Here is a 20,579-nt window from a genome sequence, read left to right as displayed (position 1 = left end):
CCAAATATTGATTGTGCAGTTAAGTGCGTGAGGGAAACGAGAGGCAGCTGGGATATCGTGGAAGGAGCAGTGAATGGAGCCAGGATGCTGGATTCTGGTCTTGGACCATCTCTAAGTGCACTCTTCTCAGTAGATCATTTGTAGCTTAGTTTCCACAAAACAGGGTAATAATGTTTCTCTTACAAGCTTAATGTGAGGGTTTAAAATAACTAATTTAATGTTGAGGAAAAGCCTTAATATTCCTGTTATTTATAGAAACGACAGGCTTGCTTAATATGATTTCTAAGTCTTGTTTAGCTCTAAAAATAAAATCTTTTTAAAAAGGGGGCGGGAGGGGGTACGTGTGGCGCCTGACTGACTCAGTCAACAGAGTTTACACCTCTTGATCTCAGAGTTGTATGTTCCAGCCCCACCTTGGGTGTAGAGATTACTTAAAAATAAAATCTTAAAAAAGAAAAGCCTTGTTTAGCTCTAAATTCTATGTTTCTATGAATAAGATCATGTCCTTACTCTCAAGGAATGTACAAACGACAGTGGTCAGAGGAATAAAGTATACAGTCTAATCTGTATGTTCTAATTTTCAAAGTAGCATAAGAACTAGGTAAAAGAAAATCTGTAGATGGTTAGCAAAGGAAGAAATTTGCTAAGGGAAGATCTGTGAAAGGGATGGAATTGTAATCTGGGATTTCAACCATATATAATTACTAACAGACTAAAAGATGGTGAGGGGATGGGTAAAAGTAATAAAACAATTTTTTTTAAGATTTTATTTATTTGACAGACAGAGATCACAAGTAGGCAGAGAGGCAGGCAGAGAGAGAGGAGGAAGCAGGCTCCCCGCGGAGCAGAGAGCCCGACGCGGGACTTGATCCCAGGACTCGGGGATCCTGACGTGAGCCGAAGGCAGAGGCTTTAACCCACTGAGCCACCCAGGTAGCCCCAAACAATTATTTTTTAATCTATCAAATTAACAAAGATGAAAAAGTTTGACAACTGCTGGCCAACATTTTTTGGGAAACAGACATTCAAACTCACTGTTGGTAAGACTGTAATTGGTGCACATTTTCAGGATGATTTACCAGTTATTAAAATGTAAAGTGTGGGACACCTAGTTGGCTTAGAAAAGCATACAACTCTTAATCTCTGAGCTGTGAGTTTGAGTCCCACATTGGTTTAGTGATTACTTAAAAATAAAATCTTTTTTAAAAATGTGTATGATTTCTGGCCCAATAATGCCACTGTTAGGAATTTGTCCTACAGATCTATGCAATTATGTAAAGAAAATTATCCAAAGATATTCACTGCAGCAATTTTTAAGATACGGAAAAAAACTCACAAACAAAAAAACCCCAAACCTTAGAAATCACATGTCCTGGGGCACCTGGGTGGCTCAGTGGTTAAAGCTTCTGGCTTCCGCTCAGGTCATGATCTCAGGGTCCTGGGATTGAGCCGCGCGCATCGGGCTCCCTGCTCCGCAAGGAGCCTGCTTCCCCGCCTTCCCGCTCCTCCCCCCTCCCCCCCCCCCCCCCCCCCCCCCGCTTCTCTGTCTACTTGTGATCTTTATCTGTCAAATAAAAAAATCTTTAAAAGAAATCACATGTCCATTCACAGGTAACTTGTTACATAATTACAGTATATTCACTCAATAGAACACTACGCAACTATTAAAGAGAACGTGGTTAATCTGTATGTGCTGGGGTAGAAAAAGTGCGCAAATTTTATTTTACTAAAAAAAGGCAAGTTGCAAAAAAGCATATATGGAATAATTTTATTGTATATGGTTATAAATGCATATGTATTTGTGTGCATGCCTGAAAATGGTTAGAACATTCCTGGAATTTCAAGAAATTATTCAACAAGGGGAGTGTGTAGGGAAGGAAATGAATTCTTTGCCATTGACATGTTAATTTTTTTTTTTTTAATAGTAGCAGGGAGAATGTCTAGTAGTGAGAAAAGTAGGAGCAAGGGAACAGAAGCAAGAAAGTACATTATATGTAGGGAATTGAACATATGAGTTTGATTTTAGATTTTAGGCACATAATGGGAAGCAGTGGGATACAAGATTGCCAGAGAAAGGAACATTCTAGGAGGGTCTTGAATACCAAGGTAAGGAATTTGTACTTTAAGTAGGTAGGTGATGGAGAGCTATGAAAGGTTTCTGAGCCAGAGAGTGACAAAATCAGAATTGCACTTTAGGAAAACTGATCAGCATGATTATCTAAAATGGGTTATAGTTGGGAACCCAGTTAGGAGTCTGCTATGAGGTGATAACAGTGGAAATGCTGAGAAGAGATTCAAGAAAGTATGAAGGATTTGGCAACCAACTTGTTGCAAAGGTGAGGGTGGGGCCCATTTAGGGAGGTGAGTCAAAGAGAATGCCAGGCTTTGAGCTTAGGGATTGGGAGGTAGTGATTGCCCAAATGGAAGTAGAAAGTCTGGAGAAGACATTCTCAAGAGGAAGACAAGAAATTTAGTTTTACCCCTGTTTGCTTTTAGGTACCAATGAGACCTCTAAGCAGGTCTAGGAAATTCAGGATGACACCTGGAGAAAAGATTAGGACTCAAATGATAGAGGTGTAGAAAAGATGGAATTGTAGCAGTGGATGGGACTATGAGACCACAGAGTGGGGGAGTGGAGAGCGAAAGATGGGTCATGAGGAAAGATCCATAGGTTAGGGGAAATCAAGCAGAGCAAAAAGGTCACAGTAACGGGTTAGGAACATACAGGAATAGTTTTCTTCAATCATTGGTCATTGGCATGTTTACTTTATTTAGATATTACGGGAAATAAATTGAAAATTACATTTATAAAGAGAGCGTGATGGTAACGTGGAATTTGCTCAATAAAGGATGTATGGAGTTTGGATCCTGGAGAGCTTTAGAATGAGATGGCAAATCCCTTTTTGTCTTATATGGTTTATGTGTAGCCCTACTAAAAGGTGGGCACTGGATGTCTGATTCCGTTCATGTAGTTGCTTATTCATTCAACAAATATTTATTGAGCACCTAATATGTGCAGGGACTGTTCTAGGTACTTGGGATAACCAGTGCATGAAATAGACACACACAAACACACACATACACAAACCCCTTTCACTTTATAGTGAAAAAGCATAGATGCTCAACACGTTAATAAATTATATAGTATGTTATTAGACAATATGTGCAGTGGAAAAAATAAAACAGTAAAAGGGACAGGGAAGTAGAGTTAGAAAAACATTAATTTTATAAAGCATGATCAGAGTAGATTTCACTAAGGAGGTTACCTTTAAGCAAAGACTTGAAGGCAAAGGAATTAGCCATGAGTTTCTTTCTCTACAGGAAGGAAGTGCCAACTAGAGGGAACAGATTTGCAAAGACCCTAAGTTGGGACCATGCCTCTCAGGTTAGAGAAACAGGGACCAATATAGCTGAAGCAGAGTAGTTGGCAGTAGGAGGATAGAAGGAGATGAGGGCTGAAAGATAATGTAGGGCAGGGAGCGGCAGATCCTATAGGGTCTTGTCTTGGAAATCTAACATAATACCTTGCTCCATAGTAGGTGTTCAATAAATGTTTGGCCAGTCATCTTTCGCAGTCCAGGGTAATCACCAAATATCTTCTATCTATGTGACGCCTGCTTACTTTAGCCCAGGGGCCTCCCAGTCGTTCTTCATAAGGAAGGTATTCAGAGGAAAGTGAAAGCTTTGTAGGCATTAGAGATCAAGGTGAACACTGTATTACTGCAACTGGAAGCAGTAAACAAATGCCAGCATTGGGGCTATTGAATAACTGTGCTGAGCATTTCTGAAAAGCCTGCTAGGGTGGAGACAGTGCTCATCCCATCATAATCACAAACTGCATTCTGGGAGAGAAACAGGGTACCTGGATTCGTATTTGCAGCCTAAGAGGAGCAGTTTCAGTGATCCACTCCCTTTCAGCTTTCAGTGCATGTATGTACCTTGTGTGTTATTCCCTGTGAGATAGCAGTGGTGACATTAACATGGGTCTCAAGTGGCTGTGACTTTTTGTATCTTGACTGGCCTTGAAGCCTCTCCCAGATTGCACTGTTTGCATTGAATAGGTTATTGAATGAAATAATGAACAGCCCTTTCTTCAAACCCATTTTCCCACACCCCCCCAAAGGCAGGCTGTCCAAGAACTCTGACCATGGGGGCCCCACCAAAGAGGAAGGAGGCAAAGGGAGAGATAGGGACCTCATTAGCAGGCTGTCAACAAGCTTTTAGGGACTGGAGGGAAAACCACCAAGGAGGACAAGATAAGTGAGAGTTCTTGGCTCTTTGTGTCTTGTAAAATGACATAGGCAGATTGCATAGCTTGGGGCGAACTCCAGCCTTGGGTTTAAACTCAGACCCTTAATTAGGCTGTCTGTATCTGTTTTAACATCCTGTTAAGGAGTCCAAAATTGTGAGTTGGAGTCTTGAGTGGAAATAAAACTCTGTTCCCTATGCTGAGCTCTGCTTAGCCTCTGCCAGCTGCTTAATGGGAGAATGATCTAGAGAGAAAATAAATGGGCACTAAGTGAGGGAATGTTACAAAACAAAGGCTGCCTGAAACACCCCCAGGCACACATCCTGTTAAGCAGATCAGTTGAATCACCTTCATGTATGAAGAGAAGACATACTCTCAGACTGTTTCTTAGCCCTGGAAAGGGCTCACCTACATTTTGCATTATGTCCACAAGTAGAAATAACTGAAGTTTACTCTATGTTCTTGAAGGTCGGTGCTTTACACTAGAACCTTGTGCATCCTCAGCTCTTTAGAAGCTTTTTCTAAGTTCCTCTGCAGCATCTTGTTTTCTGTAGGACTAGGTTTGGTGAAAGCTTCAGTTCATGCCTTGGAGACCTCTCTATACCTTTTAATCATAGGTTCCGTCATTCATTCATGCAATATACAAAGAGGGGCAGAGACTATATTTTGAATATAATTACCTTGCAAAAATATGTCCAGTTTGTTAGAATTTGGCCAATTGTCTCCCTACTCATCAGGTTTTATAGCCAGAGAACCAGACAAGGAATTCTCAACTCTTGTTTCATCCGCAAGAGTTCTCGGAAGAACATAGAAACAATGACCTTAGCAATCACCTGCCTCAACCTTTTCATTTTACTGATCAGGAAAGTAAAAGGCAGAGCATGTTCATTACCTGAAAACAGGGTGCTAAGTCCTGGACACTGTTGCTAAAGTCTCATCTGTCTCACCCACCTCCAGATTTCTTATGAAGACCTGGGCCCTTGGGCCCAGCGTCCTTTTCCTCTCCCATTTCCTAACCCTAAGGTGACAGGACGGTCGCAGGTTAGGTAGATCTCTAAGTCTCAGGCAGTGTCGAATCCCTGATTATACTGGCCCTTGGAATCTCAAGGTGTCAAAATGCATTCACCAAACTTTGTCCTTCCAGAAACATTTCCCAATCTTTTGAGCAAATGGTGTGTGCTCAATGCATTCATTTTTTCTTCTCATTTGAAAATTTCTACCTGAGTTCCTAGCTCTGGTGGTCACTGTTCATGGTCTAGCCTGTCACCCTGAGCCTTTGGGAGGCGTACTTTCTACAAGAACATAGGCTTATGCTTTAGGCTGGATTTCATTGCTTTAAATGTCCTCCTTTTTCCTCTCTGGTGTGAATTTAAAAAATAAATAAATAAATTGTGGTGTAAGGGGATGGCTATCCTTGAGCTATAACACTTGTTTCTGTTCTAGCACACATACCCCTCACCAACGTTGGAAGAATTATGCACTGTAAATTACCCTCAAAATTGTTATTTAAATACGAGAAGCTTCAGTCTTTCTTTGTTGGGGGGTGTAGAGTAGGGTTGTAAGCTCAAGTCTAAGCTCTGTGGGTCAGGCTTGGGCAGGGCTTGGCCCCCAGCAAGAGATAAAGGAATGAAAGGAAGCACTATTCTATAAAAGGCTTGTGGTTTAGAAAATCAACTATTGAGACTTGGCATACAATTCCACGTCTGGCACCGAGACTTCCATGATTCCCAGTCGTCACTGAAGAGGTGTCATGTCCAGAAAACCAGAGAATGGATTCCCTAGCTCCCAGCCCTAGCCTTGAGATGCAGTGTATAAATTATGAGAAGGCAGCTTTTTAAAAATAGAAGGAAAAAAATTAAAAAATAAATAAAAGGAATCAATGTTGATTTGATCCATTGTCAGAGTAATTATGAAACTTGACTAAGATCAAAAAAAGCTAGTAGCAGATCCAGGCCCGTGATGAAACTTCCTTGTACCCAGTCCTTTCCCTACTACATCAGACAGTCTTGCCAGTGATTATCATGGCAAGGCAAAGTCAAGTTCTGGGACAATGAGGTCCTCATAGACCTAGAACAGAGATAGAAGATACATGGTATATAAGCCATGACACTTCTTTCCAGTGCCTGAAGGAGATGTCACTAAAAATCATGACACCTTCCCTGTTGAATCTCAACAGGACCTTGGGAAGCCACTATCAATCAATCAGAGTTGGCACTCAATTGTCATCTGCCATCACTGTTCTAGAGGAAGTAAGGATTTCCAAAGCCAATGAACTCTCGTCTTGACCCGTCTTCTCAAGATGAGTTGAACCTCCAGCCAGGAACCTCACACCTTTTATGGCTCCTCACTGTCCTCACATCCCTCACATCCCTGAGAGACTTATAGGTGATGTCGCAGGAAGGTTTTCGAAGCATGGGTCTGCCAGACAGAGCGGGTGCAGTGATTAGTCATGACTCCAAGCCAGGCACGGTGTTTAAGAAAAGCTAAATTTATATTAAATTATCATAAAGTCCTAAAATACTGAACATAGTGGTTAAATAACTCCAGAAAGTCCAATCTCTCCAGTGAGTAACGTTAAAACCATTACACATGAGTGCAGGAGAATTACTTCCATTAGTTTAGGACAGAGAAGTTTTGCTTTTTACATAGTGAATCAGTGCTCAAATAGATATTTCTTCAAATATGTCTTTTCTACATTCTGAACAGCCCAAGTGCAATAAGATCCTTCCCCTTTTCCAATCAAGAAAATGCCACTTTCCTACTTTCTCCCCATCCTCAATTATGAATCTGAGGACCCAAAGTGCTCCTTTTTTTACCGCCCTGTCAAGTGTGAAATATCTCCCTTTCCTCCCGTGAGTGGCACCTCGCCTTTCCCACTGTGTGTGTGTACTGGCAAAGCCTTGCTGGCCTGGCCAGGTTGTCGTGTGTGGGCCCAGACCTGCGCTGGCTACTACCAGTAGGGCTCAGGGCTTGGCACCTGTCTCTAGCAGCCTCAGAACTGACAAGAAAAGCCTTGCTCTTCTCCATTTTCACTCACGTGCGGCAGCTGATTTCTCAAAACCAATAACCACAGAAGATGTTTCCAATTGGGAAGCTTCCTCAAGAAGCCCTCGCCGCTCTTCTCAGCCCATCATCCTCTCCTGTTGCTTCCTGCTCCTGGGTGGAAGGGTCTGGACCTGCCCTAGGCTGAGAGGGCTTCATTGGTTGTTCTCCCTTTCTACTCTTTGCCCCCTACTTTGTGTTTTGATGTAACCCTCTCCTTACCACCACAAGGCTAAGTCAGAAAAAGCAAATTGGGGGGGGGAGGGAAGGGGTCTATAGAAGGTCTGGGGTAACAAAATGTCTCCAATCCGCTGATCCTAGCAGGAGACATGCACTCTTTGCGTGAACGAGCACAAACCAAGTGATGGCATCACAGCCTGGAAAGTCCGTCACGTGGCGGGGAAGAGAGTTGGAATGGGAACGTCACCACCCCTAGAGCCACAGGTTCTCTGTCCACTAACTTAGATCCCTGAGCACTTGAGAGAGAACACAGGAGGTTCAACCTCATGGATATTTCCCTTGAGGCCCTGTGTGCCCCAAGTCTAAAACCCAATCTCTCTTCCTGACTGTTTATGAAAACTCCTGGCCTTTCTATGGAAGGTGTTTCAGGATCTCTATGCTTAGAATCCCAGAGAATGAGTGGGGAGAGAGTGGCAGGACTTTAAGGTTCAGGTGATATGCTACTTTTGGTCTAAGCAGCGCTGGTTGGACCTTGCAGAAACTCAGCGCTCGGGGCCCCACATTACTTAAGCTCCTGCTCACAACCTGGTTACTTAGAGTCAAAGACATAAGGGTACTGGCCAGTGGTGGTACCAGCGGGGGAATTCATATTAGCCAGCTGCCATGCAATAAAGACCGTATCATCGGAAGGTAGAAGCTTCCAGACACTCTAGCAGAGGAAGAACAGCTTGAGTCATACCCAGGTCTTACCAATATTGGCAGCTGATAAAACAAAAAATGAAAAACAAAAACAAAAAAACCAGTAGCTCTTAGGGCAAGAATAACATCCATTGCCAGCAATGGACAGGAGATGCAGCCCAACCACGCCTAAAAGCTTTCTCATATTACCGATGCACTTGAGGCTGGAGGCTTCCGAGACACCCGGACCAGCGGGGCTTATTCCTCCTTCCTCTCTCAGCCTCTTTCCTTCATCTCTCTCTTTACCCTTGACCCCTGCCCCAGCCCCTGATGGGCAAGTTCTCTCAGGGAAGCAGCCAGGTTGGCTCTGCTGGGGGAGAGAGAAGTGTTGGGTCATCAGTTCTCGTGGGGCAGGGTACCAGGGAAAGGGGGGGTGGAGCTCTGTACTGATGAGGAATCATTACCGAGCCTGGTTTCGGGGCGCTCAGAATGGAGCGCAAGAGGTGAGGTTCGTGGTAAAATCCAGGTCTAAATTTTCGGGACGCGCCGTCATTTCTTGCGCACAGGTAGTTACGGACTCAGGTGGAAACAGCTCCCGGTTGAGGGCTCGGGAGCAGTCACGGGGTAGGAGGTGGAGGAGAAGGATGAGCACATAGGAAGGGGGCCTGTTGTGTAAGTGAGCACAAGGACCAGAAGTCCACAGAGAAGGAACGGGTAGGGAGAGGAGGGACAACGGGCCTTTAGACCTGGCTCTCTGAGGAGAGCTTGCGTTCATGTTTCCAGCCTGTGTCTGGCAGAGAGCCCCGTCTTTCCGGAGTGGCCGCGGTGTGGACGCTGCTACACTCCGATTGCTCTTCCTGCAACAGCTGCTCCGTCTCCGTGTCATCCAGGGAGCCAGAGCTGGCCTGGATAGACACTGTGTCTGTCTTCATGCACACGTGATCCCGCAGAAGGCCCCCCCGGGAGCTGCGCAGTTGCTTGAGGTCGTCCCATTCGGCATCGTCCCCAGACAGAAGGCAGATTCCTTCTACAATCTTGATCTTCTCCTTGGTGTAGTTATGGTCAGGCCCGCCCTAGGGTGGAGAGTGGGGACACAGGGTCACAGTTAGCTCTCTAGAGAGGATCTCCTGGTGAACCGGAAAAGGAAGTAGATGAGGTGAGAGGAGGTGGGAGGAGTACAAAGATCCCACAAGCAAACGGGGAGACTTGGTCAGAGCAAAGAGATGAGTCAGCCTAAAAGAATAGCTGCTAGGATGATTATTACCATTCTCAGACAGGGAGGAGGAAGAACCACAGGCTTCCAGTCCTGCATCATCCACTCACTGGCTACGTCACCTTGGGCAAATTACTTAGCATCTCTAAACTCAGTCTCCACATCTGCAGTGTGGGCAGAATAACACCCACACCTCATAACCAATCGCCGTGAAGGGTCAGTGAGGAAACACATGGAATGCAGTTAGTAGGTGCCTGACGCCCAAGACACATGAAATCCTGTTAGTTGTTGTGATATCGTTATTGTGGCTTATTCGTGGGACATCATGCTGATACACATGGCCAAAAGCAAGTGATAAAGGCAGTTCAGTGTGCATTTATTCAGGATTTTAAACTACTTCTGTGCTCTTCTATTCTCGATTCTCTTCTTTCTAATTTTGGTAAGGAGAAAACTTGTGGGAGGTCAGACAGGAGGGATCCAGAAAATCTTCTTATTTGGGTTCTGAGTGTCAATCCTTTGGGGTCCTGTAACCTATCACCCTTTTGGGGAAGCCACTCTGGCTCTGCTCCTACGAGCCTTGGGCCATTCCCGAGCTGGGATTGTTCCTGGGAACAATGTTCCAAGGGGATTGTGGGATTGTTCCAAGGGATTGTTCCAAGGACAGTCTTAAGTTCTACTCAGGCTTCTGCCTTGATGGATTTCTCAAAGGGTAGGCTTACTCCTGGTTTCTGGGGGATACCAACCGACATGCCACTGGTAGCAGGAGAAAACAGGCCATGCCATAGTTTCTGTCCTGGGATGGCATTCCGGCCAAGAGTTCTGCAAGTGCTCCTCTATTTTAGTAACAACTCAATTCCACAGATGTCTAACTGAGTCGCCCCCTTTTTTAAAGATTTTATTTTTGAGTCATCTCTATATCCAGCGTGGGGCTTGAACTCACAACCCTGAGATCAAGAGTGACACGCTCTCCTCATTGAGCCCCTACATTAAAAAGGAGACTTTGAGGATGGACCTCTAGGAGAGGTAGCTCCATCCACAGAGCAGAGACCGACAGCCAGCACACAAGCACACCGCATCACAGCCTCCAAGCTGAAATTAGCATCAGATTACACCGAGCCATGCAGTGTCTTCATCCCGGAGACAAGCTGGGTAGGTTAGGAGAGGTGGGGGACATGGCACTGGCAATTGGGGGAAGGGGAAGGGAACACTCTTTCCTCTCCAAACACATGGCAACAGGTACCTGGAATCAGGAGGAAATCAGAAGAGAAAGGGTGAAAGACTGTCAGAGGGATGAAAGAGCTGCTGAGGAAAAGCACACAACAGAAGAAAGAGGTCACACACTTTTCAGGTCTAACCTAGGACCCTTATGATGGTTCTTCTCTGGGGGCATCAAACACTCTAGGAACATAAGACTCTGGAGTCTTTCTCTCAAACAAACTAATCGAGGAGGGCTCTACCATCCCTGAAACTGCACACCAGCCCTGCAGGTGGTGTTTTGGCTTCCCCGTGGACGCTTTTTTAATATGGAAATGCATGGATCCAGAAAGCATGTGATTGTTATGTAAAATGTACTCATTATGCGTGGGAGCCCTGGAGAGGTGAGGGCAAGTGCTGACTGTGCCAGACAGGCCAGGCGAGTAGACCAATTAGGGTTTCATAAGGGATAGAACTTCTGATGAAAGGTTACAGGATTCTGGAAGAGGCAAGGGTCATATTAGACAAGGAAAATCTGAAATTGGGGGATACCAGTCCCTTGTGGAAATGGGACTATTTTTCAAGCCTAAACATTCAGCACATACATTTTCACCAAAACAACAAAGGAGCTAAGAGAGCAAAAGCATGTAAACCTTCAGAATTCTACAGAAATCTCTTATGACTCACGATAAGAGGAAGAATAGCAAGAAACCCAGCCATTCCCAGCCTTAGGTACCAACAGCTTGGATCAGAGGTTAGAAAAGGGAGAGTCCAGGAGCTCTCAGGTTTTTTGGGTGTTGTCTAGGAACCTGGGGTGTTTCAGAGGGGTGCAGCCTCATTGCACGGGAATGACCACTACAGGAGAGAAAACCTATGAGCCGGGGAAAATATTTCCTGGCAGGGAGGTGTACACTTACACGCTTTCAGACCTAGACCTTCTGGAATCTGCTTACTAACCTTGCTCTCATTAAGGTCCCTCAAACTGGTCCCTTAGAGAGTCTAGATCTCTCCAGAATCCCATGTAAGATTCAGTTCTTGTGTTCACTATAACTTCCAAAATGGTAGGTAGGACCACCCGGCATCCCTCACTGATCCGTTCAGGCAACTGGAGCATATCTATCCCCTCTCCAAAAACAAGACCCCACCTTGAATATAAATTGTAATTTTTACCTCTTTCTTATAGCACAATTGGTTGTACATGGCTGGCTTGGGGATTGCTTCAATTTTCACTTCCTGAGTGGAAGTTCGGTAGGAGGGGTTGCTGTAGGTCAGGTTCCCCATTCCGGGATCAGTTAACTTGGATTTTTTGTGTCTTTAGGAGGAAAGGTGATGAGAAATTAGTTCATATGTTTATGGGAGTGACATCTGGGGAAGCTATAACCCGAAAGTGGTAGGCAGCCTCTAAGATGGCCCCAGTGATCCCCCCCTCCTGGTCTTTACCCCTTCTGAATCCCTGCCCCGTGACTGTGGGCTGCATCTGGTGACTCACTTCTAATTTATTTTCAATGTTTTATTTTCAAGTAATCTCTATACCTAACGTGGGGCTCAAACCTGCAACCCCGAGATCAAAAGTCACACACTCCACTGGCTGAGACAGCCAGGCATCCCTGGTAACTCAATTCTGATGAACAGAATTTACAAAAGTCATGGATGCTAGATTAGGTTCCAAAGAAACTTGTAGCTTCCATCTTAGGTTGCCTTTCCTCCCTCATTCTCGGTTATGCTTGCTCTGGGGAAGCAAGCTGCCACGTTGTCGGGTGTTTTTGGGAAGTCCCACAAGGCAGGGAAGTGATGAGGGAGACTTCCAGCCAACAGCCAGCAAGGAACCAAGACCCTCAGTCCAACAGCCTGTGAGGAACTGAATCCTGCCAACAGCTACATGAGTGTGCTTGGAAGGGACTCCCTCCCCAGTCAAGCCTTAAGATAAGACCACAGCCCTGGCTGCTACCTGGACTGAAGTCTGTAAGAGAACCTTGAGGCAGAGGCATGCAGCTAAACTGAATTCAGATTTCTGACCCCCACACACGGTGAGATAATAAACGGTTGTCATTTTAAGTTGCTAAGTTTCGGAATAATTTGCTATCCAGCAGTGGATAGCTGATATACCGAGTCAAGACAGATCTGTGTCAATCCACATCTGTTACTTACTAGCTGGGATCTTGGTGGACATAATCTAAACTTTATGAGCCTCTGATCCTCATCTGTAAAGTGAGGAATAATAATACCTGTACTACAACCATTGTTGAGGGCATTCATACATATCCACTCTGTATGACTATTATTATTAGCATGTTGTTGTGGTGGTGGTTACTATTAGCAGGAGCCACTCAGCAGAGCAAAATCCTGGAATTTTGCTGCAAGCGGTGTTTAAAGCATTTGGGGAAAATACATACGAGGTTGTAAAAAGAGGATTCTAAACTGAAAATGACACACTCCACCTTCTCAGGATGATCCGTACTGAGCAATGATAGCTCAAATAATATTGCAGTAGAAGCCGTGGTTATGTGAGGAAAAGGCCTTTCCAATTTCCAGGGTCTGAAAGGAGGTAGAGTAGTGGCAAAGCAGAGATGCCTGCATCGGTCCCAGCTTTGCCTCTTACTGTGTCACCTTGGCCCATACCCTCTGTGCCCTTAGCATCCTAGCCTATAAAGAAAGTCCCGAGGGCCTCTGGGTCGTAACATGAGGAACCTGCTCAGGCCGTGAATGGTGAAGAAGAGTCAGGATTCAGGTTCTACCGGTCCTCTCTGCAGCTCTGACCAGGGACCCATCTCGACATGAGGCTGGTCAGAGGCCGGATCAGCAAGATGTGGAGCTTCCCGAGATCACTGCCGTGCAAATGAGGACCCATGGACACGTGCCCCCCACGATAAGGCTGAGGTTACCTGTACAGCATCAAAGCTGCAATCACCAGCAAAATCAGCAGGATACTGAGGAGCCCACCGATGACATAGCTGACGTGAAGTCCTTCCCCTAGGAGAACAGAGGCATGCTAAGCTAGGACCAAGGACAGTCCGCCAGCTGGTGTGAGGGGCGGGAAGATGGCGGGCTCCTTTGGTAGGGCCTGGATGGCAAAGCATCTGAGAATGGCCAGCGAAGAGGCCACAGGGGTGGGGAGCTGAGAAGAAACCTATCAGCCTGCCAGCATCTCTGTTCCCAGGTCCACTACTTACTAGCCATGAGACTTAAGGCACGATGCTTGACTTGAAGCCTGTGTTTCCTCATCAGTTAAATGTAAGTAATAAACTGTTCCTAGCCTGGCGGCAGTGAAAGCTGAGTGTGTACACTCATGTACATACATGCACACGTGTGTAGGTGCACACACACATACAAAGCTTAACAAACAGCCGGCACGTGCAAAGCACTCTGTAAGTGGTAGCTAGCTAACGTTATTTTTTCTATGGATTTACTCTGAGACACAGGCTTGACAACCCCAGAGAGTCCCCATGAAGGTTCTGGAAGATATCAGTGGAGGCTCTGATGCCTTCAAGCTTCTTCATCTTTGAACAGTTGGGCACTCAGGGCTCACCTGGAGCAGCAGGAATGGCCTCGTTGGAATGCGCGCAGAGGCCCAGCTGGGCATCCTTTTCGGAGCATCTGTGGGGCAGAGAAAACTGTAGGTGAAGGCTACTCGTATTTGATAAACGTCCTGCCTTGCTCCAGGAAAGAGGGTAAGTCCTGGGGGTGGGAGGCGCCTGGAAGGCTCAGTCGGTTAAGCATCCAACTCTCGATTTCAGCTCAGGTCATGATCTCAGGGTCATGCAATTGAGCCCCACATTGAGTTCTGTGCTGGGCGTGGAGCCTCCTTTAGATTCCCTCTCTCCCTCTGCTCTGCCACTACCCACCCCATCCCCACTCTCTCTCTCTTAAATTAAAAAAAAAAAAAAAAAATGTCCTGGGAAGGACAGGAAATAGGCTTTTGAGTCAGGTTTTCAGATATTTGATTGTACCTAATGAGAGACATCAGAAGCACAGACCAGGAAATACAAAGAAACCAGTATGAGTCGTGTTTAAATAGTTTTTTTATTTTTTAAAGATTATTTATTTATTTATTTGACAAACAGAGATCACAAGTAGGCGGAGAGGCAGGCAAAGAGAAAGAGAGAGGAGGAAGCAGGCTCCCTATTGAGCAGAGAGCCCGATGTGGGGCTCGATCCCAGGACCCTGGGATCATGACCTAAGCCGAAAGCAGAGGCTTTAACCCACTGAGCCAGGCACCCCTTAAATAGTTAAAAAAAAAAAAAAGATTTATTTACTTATTTGAGAGAGAGAAAGAGAACAAGTGGGGAGGGGTAGAGGGAGAGGGAGAATCCCAAGCGGATTCCCTGCTGAGCATGGAGCCTGATGCAGGGTGCAGGCAGGATCGATCTCACCACCCTGAGATCATGACCCGAGCTGCTCAAATGACTGGGCCACTCAGGTGCCCCATGTTTAAATGGGTTTTTCAATATGTACTCTTTAAAAAAGATTCCTCTAAAAAGGAGAAGCAGTTTGGAAGTGAGCTGGACATCTGCTGACAGAACACTAAGGATACCAGGGGTAGGATTTATTAAGTTACCAGGATGAGCTGGAAGAAGCTACCAGCCAAGCAAACCTCTGATTGGATACAGAGTAGCACAAGGTCTAAATAGACCTTGAAAAAAAATTGTTTTTCTTCTCTCCATTCTTTCACAAGGGAATATGCAAGACATCCAGAGGGAGGGCTCAGAGAACCAACTTGAAATGCTAAGAAGGTAACTTCTTTGTGGCACATTATGAACAGGCAATTAAAGGCATCTCCTAAAAGGCTAGAGAAAAGCTATTTGCAAGAGCATTTGAAACCAAGATACATGGAGTCTTCAAACAGACTCTGAATGTTAGAAAATTATCTGAGTAGGGTTCAAAAGTTTTCTAAATTATCCTAAAGAAAATCAGATTAATCATGATTGCCAGTACTCAGAAGTTAGTGAAAAAGATACATGTTTATATCCTGATGTTTGGTTTTCTATATAAACTTCCAAAAAGAGAAAATGGGGCAAACAGAACGAATTTGATCCTGTGTAAATTTTATGATTTCATTCCATTCATTTTTTAATACTTCCAATTCTATTTTTTACACTATTGATTTTTAATTTTTTAAAAGATTTTATTGGAGAGAGAGAGTGCGCACAAGTGTGTGAGCAGGCACAAGTTGGGGGTCAAGGGGGGGAAGAGGGAGAGGGAGAAGCAGGTTCTCCGCTGAGCAGGGAGCCTGACCCAGGGCTCAATTCTAGGACCCCTGGTTCATGACCTGAGCTGAAAGCAGATGCTTAGCTGACTAAGCCACCCAGGCTTCTTTTTTATTTTTTAAGTAAACTCTATGCCGTTGTGGCGTTTGAACTCATGACCCTGAGCTCAAAAGTCACATGCTCTACTTACTGAGCCATCTAGGCACCATGCAAATTTTATAATTTTAAAGACATGAGTCTAGAGTTCTCATTTGGGATTATTATTATGTTTCTGCTTTTCAGAATTGAAGTCGTTAATTATCTTTTTAAGCTAAAGTTGATACTAAAGAGACAGTATATTACAATGGGAAAAAATGTCTCAATAGAAAAATGTCTGGCAAGATAGGCATCAAAACAGTAACAATAGGAAAGTAAATCACTATCTCAGAAAGACACCTGGACTCCCACATTCATGACAGTGTTATTTACAATAGCCAAGACATGGAAACAACCTATGAATAAAGAAGATGTGGTGTATATATAACGGAATTTTCCCTTCTTTCTTTCTGTCTTTCTTTTTTGTTTGAAGATTTTATTTGCTTATTTATTTGAAAGAAAGAGAAAGCGTGAGTGGGGGATGGAGCAGAGGGAGAGGGACAAGCAGACTCTGAGCTGAGCACAGAGCCCAATGTGGGACTCAGTTTCACAACACTGAGACTATGACTTGAGCCAAAATCAAGAGTCAGATGCTTAACCAACTGAGCCACCCAGGTGCCTTAATGTAGAATGCAATATTATTCAGCCATAAAAGTCAGTTTTAAGATGTGCATTGTTCTATAGTCTAACACCTCTGGACAGGAATGTGTCTTACAATCACTGGCATCTCACAACTGATGTTGGTCATTTTCTCAGTTGAAACTCTCAATCGGGATGCATCTTAAATTAATAGTACCATCAACTTAATTAAATACAATATTTTATACTTGATTTGAGAACTGTTCATGGTTATGCTTGTTTATTTAATAATAGGGGATGTGTGTGTGCATGTGTGTGTATGTGTACACACATACACACATGTATTTGAGGTCATTACAAGCCAATTGCAGTCCTGAGAATGTCCCAAGTCATAAAACCACAGCCCTGAGACCACTATGACTTTGTGGTTTCTAAGTAAACTTCAGGACAAGACCATATACTAAATGGGTTACCTAAGAACAAACATCACAGAAAGGAAGGAGGAACGCTATGTAGGAATCTCCTCCTGAGTGATTTCCCTCTCCCTTAGAGACCTTCTCTCTAAGCACTTAAAGCTTCTTGCCCTCAGAGCTAAAAAGACAATCACTTGCAACAGTCTACAAGTCAAAATATCCTTTCCAGTGCCAAAAGCAGGGCCTGGTAGCTAACAATGTGCTCTACCGCCCATGTGCCAGAATGACTAAGCTAACGCCATGGTCTTCTGCTGGAGGGGGATGGTGATTTGGAAGAAAGAGCCCTGAATCCCATACCAAATACACTTACCTTCCTTCCACCTCCTCCAAAGATGTGCGGGTCCGAGTGGTGGAGGAACGCAAGGTGGTAGGGAGTGTGTTGGGTAGCACTGGGCTCCTTTCACTTAGGCTGGTAGCCCTGGGAGCTGGGGGCACCAGACCAGGTACTGGAGAGAAAAAGGACTGCATGAGCCCCTGGAGCCCCAGATCTCTACATATGATCCAAGAGTAACACCTGGGACACTTGACAAAGCAATCTTCTAGCTGTCCTTATCCTAGGCACCCTCATTAAAGCCTCTTCATACTGTAAATAAAATGGATTTGGGCTCCAATGTTAATAGCTCTGGATGGCTAGCTGGTCCACAAAGGTCAGGAAAGACAGTAATACACGGGCCACAGCAGGAGTCAGGGAACCAAAAGACCTGAATTCCATTCTAGTAAATGCCAGAAGCCAGGTCTGTGCTATTCTAAAGCTCAAGCTCATTGCTCCCAGTCACTTTGCTATAACACCCTCCTGAGGGGGATCCCACCCAGAAGGACAGAGCTGATGCTGATGATCCCCTGCCACTCCAATGGCTCTGCTGGTCCAGGGGCCTGTCCAGTGCAACTCACCAAGGGAGCAGGGCCGGCCATCAGGCTCATCAGGACAGGCACATACAAAGTCCGAGGCCCTGGCAAAGCACAGGTGGGTGCAGCCTCCATTGTTCACACCACAGGCATTCGTCCCTAGAGGCAAAGCAGGAGAGTGTCTGGTTTGGGATAGAATCAAGTCTCCCGGTTTGGCACTTCTCAGTAAGGAGGAACTCCGGGGCACTTCATTCCCAGGGGCAGTAGGGCAGAAGGGGTACAACCACACGGGGCTGAAAAAGGCCTCCGGGCTTGAAATGGGAGCCAAAAGACTCTCCTGGGAGTCTAAATGTCTCGGTCATTAAGAGTCCTTGGGGAGACCCACCACCCCATCGATGGCAAGGAAGCAGGCTCAGACCCCACCTGTCTGTCGCTGAGGAGAAACCACAATGATATCCATGAGCCCTTCCACATTCGCCAACACCGTCTCCTTGTTCCGGCCTGAGTACTTGTCCACACGCTGGATGGACTTGGTCTGCCAGTCTGTCCAATAGATCCATCTGTCCTGCTACTCAACAGGAAAACCCAATAAAGAGTAGATATTATTCAACAGTCTGTCCTCAGCAGAGCTGTGTGCTTCAGCAAGCGCACGCCCTCTGCTGAGATGCCCTCTTTGTCTCTTATCCAGCACGCTAACTTCCATGTGTCCCCCAATATGGCACTGTCCAGGACGTCTCCCCCAGTCCATACAGAATTCCCTCCTCCATGCTGCTCTGTGCCTTCTACAAGTGAGTCTTGACACTCTGTGGTCATCTGCTTACCTGCCTATGAGGTAAGACTAAGTCCCTCAAGGACAAAAATGCATTTCATTTATCTCTCAATTTCTAGCACTAACACATAATTCTCAGTCAGTTGACTGTGTGGCTCAATGAATAAATGACTTCCTCTACCTAGTAAATAGGGGGAACTCGGGTGCAAGGGGTCCTTCTAACGTCCTGGCTCTTCTGGGCCTTTCACTTAGAGCCCTGGCCCAAATCTTCTGGTTACTTCTGGGGGGAGCTGTCTTCTAATGCAGTGATCCTCAGATTCTGGCCAGGGGTGGGGAATGCAGAGAAGGTGATTCCCCTCCTGCTTCCGGGTATGTATCAGAAATCCCAGGGGACACTTAGAGATTGAAAATCTATATTCAATATCATCCTATAGTTTTACATTTGGAGGACGGGATAGGGGGAACCTATCAGTAGACAGGGCCCAAATCTTATTGGCTGGTAGGATATGATGCACAATACAGATAAGTGGACATTGGTCAAAAATGAACAAAGATTTTTAAATGACTGAGGATCCCTGTTTCGCCCCCAAGCTTGGTAGATCTCCTTTTCCCCTGAATTATCATACAGGGTTAGAACTCAAAAATGACAGTCAGTGATAATGAAAATGATTAAAAATAACATGACTGAGTTCCAGATAATTGTGCTAATGCTTTGCGTGTATTTTGGGAGGACACCATTATTATTATTATTATTTTAAGATTTTATTTATTTATTTGACAGACAGAGATCACAAATAGGCAGAGAGGCAGGCAGAGAGAGAGGAGGAAGCAGGCTCCCTGCTGAGCAGAGAGCTCGATGTGGGGCTCGATCCCAGGACTCTAGGATCATGACCTGAGCTGAAGGCAGAGGCTTTAACCCACTGAGCCACCCAGGCACCCCAGGAGGACACCATTATTAAACTTACTTATTTTTTAGATAAGTGAAGCTTAGAGAAGTTCAGTATCTTGTCCAAAGTTGCACTTGTTCAATGAACAGGCAGAGCTTGAACCCACTGAGCTGGCAGATTAGAGGCTCAATAAACACATACCAACTGGCTGGCTGCCTCAATACTTGGGCTCGTAGCCCCTCCACCCTACAGCCACTAAGCCAGCTGCCTGGGCTCAGCTGACAGAAACAAGGCATTAGAATCAACCAGGGAGCCTGTTAGAATGCACCTCCCTAAGCCCAATGTTCACAAAGCAGAGTCTTTATCGCCCAGGGCCCAGGAATCTGCATTTTTTTAGTCCCTCCCTCAAACGCTAGAACGTGGAGTGGTGGGACAGGACCAGAAGACACGTGGCGCCAAGGCTTCAGTGTGCAGGAAACACACCTGAAATGAGCTTCCATAGCCTGCCTGTCGTGTAGCAACTAGGGTTGAGGCCGCCAACTTGGGATCCCAAAGGAATACCCCCCCCCAATCAAGGAGGTTTAGTTACCTCTCTCCTGAGCCAGTACCTGAGTGAGAGCAAAGGGGTGGGAGACATGGCTGACTAAGATCTGCCGTAGCTTCCCATTGAGGTCGGCGCTCTCGATCCGGTCCAGATGTGCATCTACCCAGTAGATCCTGTGAAGGACAAGAGAGAAGGTATCTTCCCCAAATGCTTGCCAAGAAGCCCAGTCCTTCCCCACAAGGAGCTATCTGTCCCCTTCCTGAGCTGACCCAGCAGGGGCTGTGAGTCGTCAAAAGGCGCCCTTGATGAGACAGGTTACTGCAAGTCCCAAAGCTGAAGAAGGGAGGTTGGTGACTCAAGTAGGGGGACCGGAGCTGTCTGGGGTGGGGTAGAGAGCCTCGTGACCTCAGAGGAGCCACCTTCCAGGCTCATCTGATCCCAAGAATCAAAGTCCAAATTCTTAGGAGCACTCTTCAAGAAGAGATCTCACAAAAAAAAAAAAAAAAAAAAAAAAAAAAAAAAAAAAAAGAAGAGATCTCGCTGTACAAGGATTTCACTGAGGCTAAGGGGAGAAGGCATTCCTCTT

At 45.4% G+C, this 20,579-nt stretch overlaps 1 protein-coding gene across 1 annotated transcript in view; it reads right to left on the bottom strand.

Annotated features, from left to right (window-relative positions):
* Positions 1-6,429: 6,429 nt before the first annotated feature.
* The window catches only part of LRP4 (LDL receptor related protein 4), a 49,271-nt gene continuing 35,121 nt past the window's right edge, over positions 6,430-20,579 (bottom strand). Inside the window, exons 31-38 of the mRNA XM_046015745.1 lie at positions 20,058-20,166; positions 18,217-18,361; positions 17,839-17,952; positions 17,258-17,393; positions 14,083-14,150; positions 13,439-13,526; positions 11,727-11,868; positions 6,430-9,222 (exon numbers count right to left, since the gene is read on the bottom strand). Of these exons, the coding sequence (XP_045871701.1) occupies positions 8,890-9,222; positions 11,727-11,868; positions 13,439-13,526; positions 14,083-14,150; positions 17,258-17,393; positions 17,839-17,952; positions 18,217-18,361; positions 20,058-20,166 (1,135 nt within the window). The 3' untranslated portion in view covers positions 6,430-8,889. The remainder of the gene's footprint in view (positions 9,223-11,726; positions 11,869-13,438; positions 13,527-14,082; positions 14,151-17,257; positions 17,394-17,838; positions 17,953-18,216; positions 18,362-20,057; positions 20,167-20,579) is intronic.

This window comes from Meles meles, chromosome 8 (assembly GCF_922984935.1).
Source record: "Meles meles chromosome 8, mMelMel3.1 paternal haplotype, whole genome shotgun sequence".
Classification (NCBI taxonomy): Eukaryota; Metazoa; Chordata; class Mammalia; order Carnivora; family Mustelidae; genus Meles; species Meles meles.
Note: the sequence above shows the minus strand (reverse complement) of the source record. Positions and strands in the feature narration are given on the sequence as shown.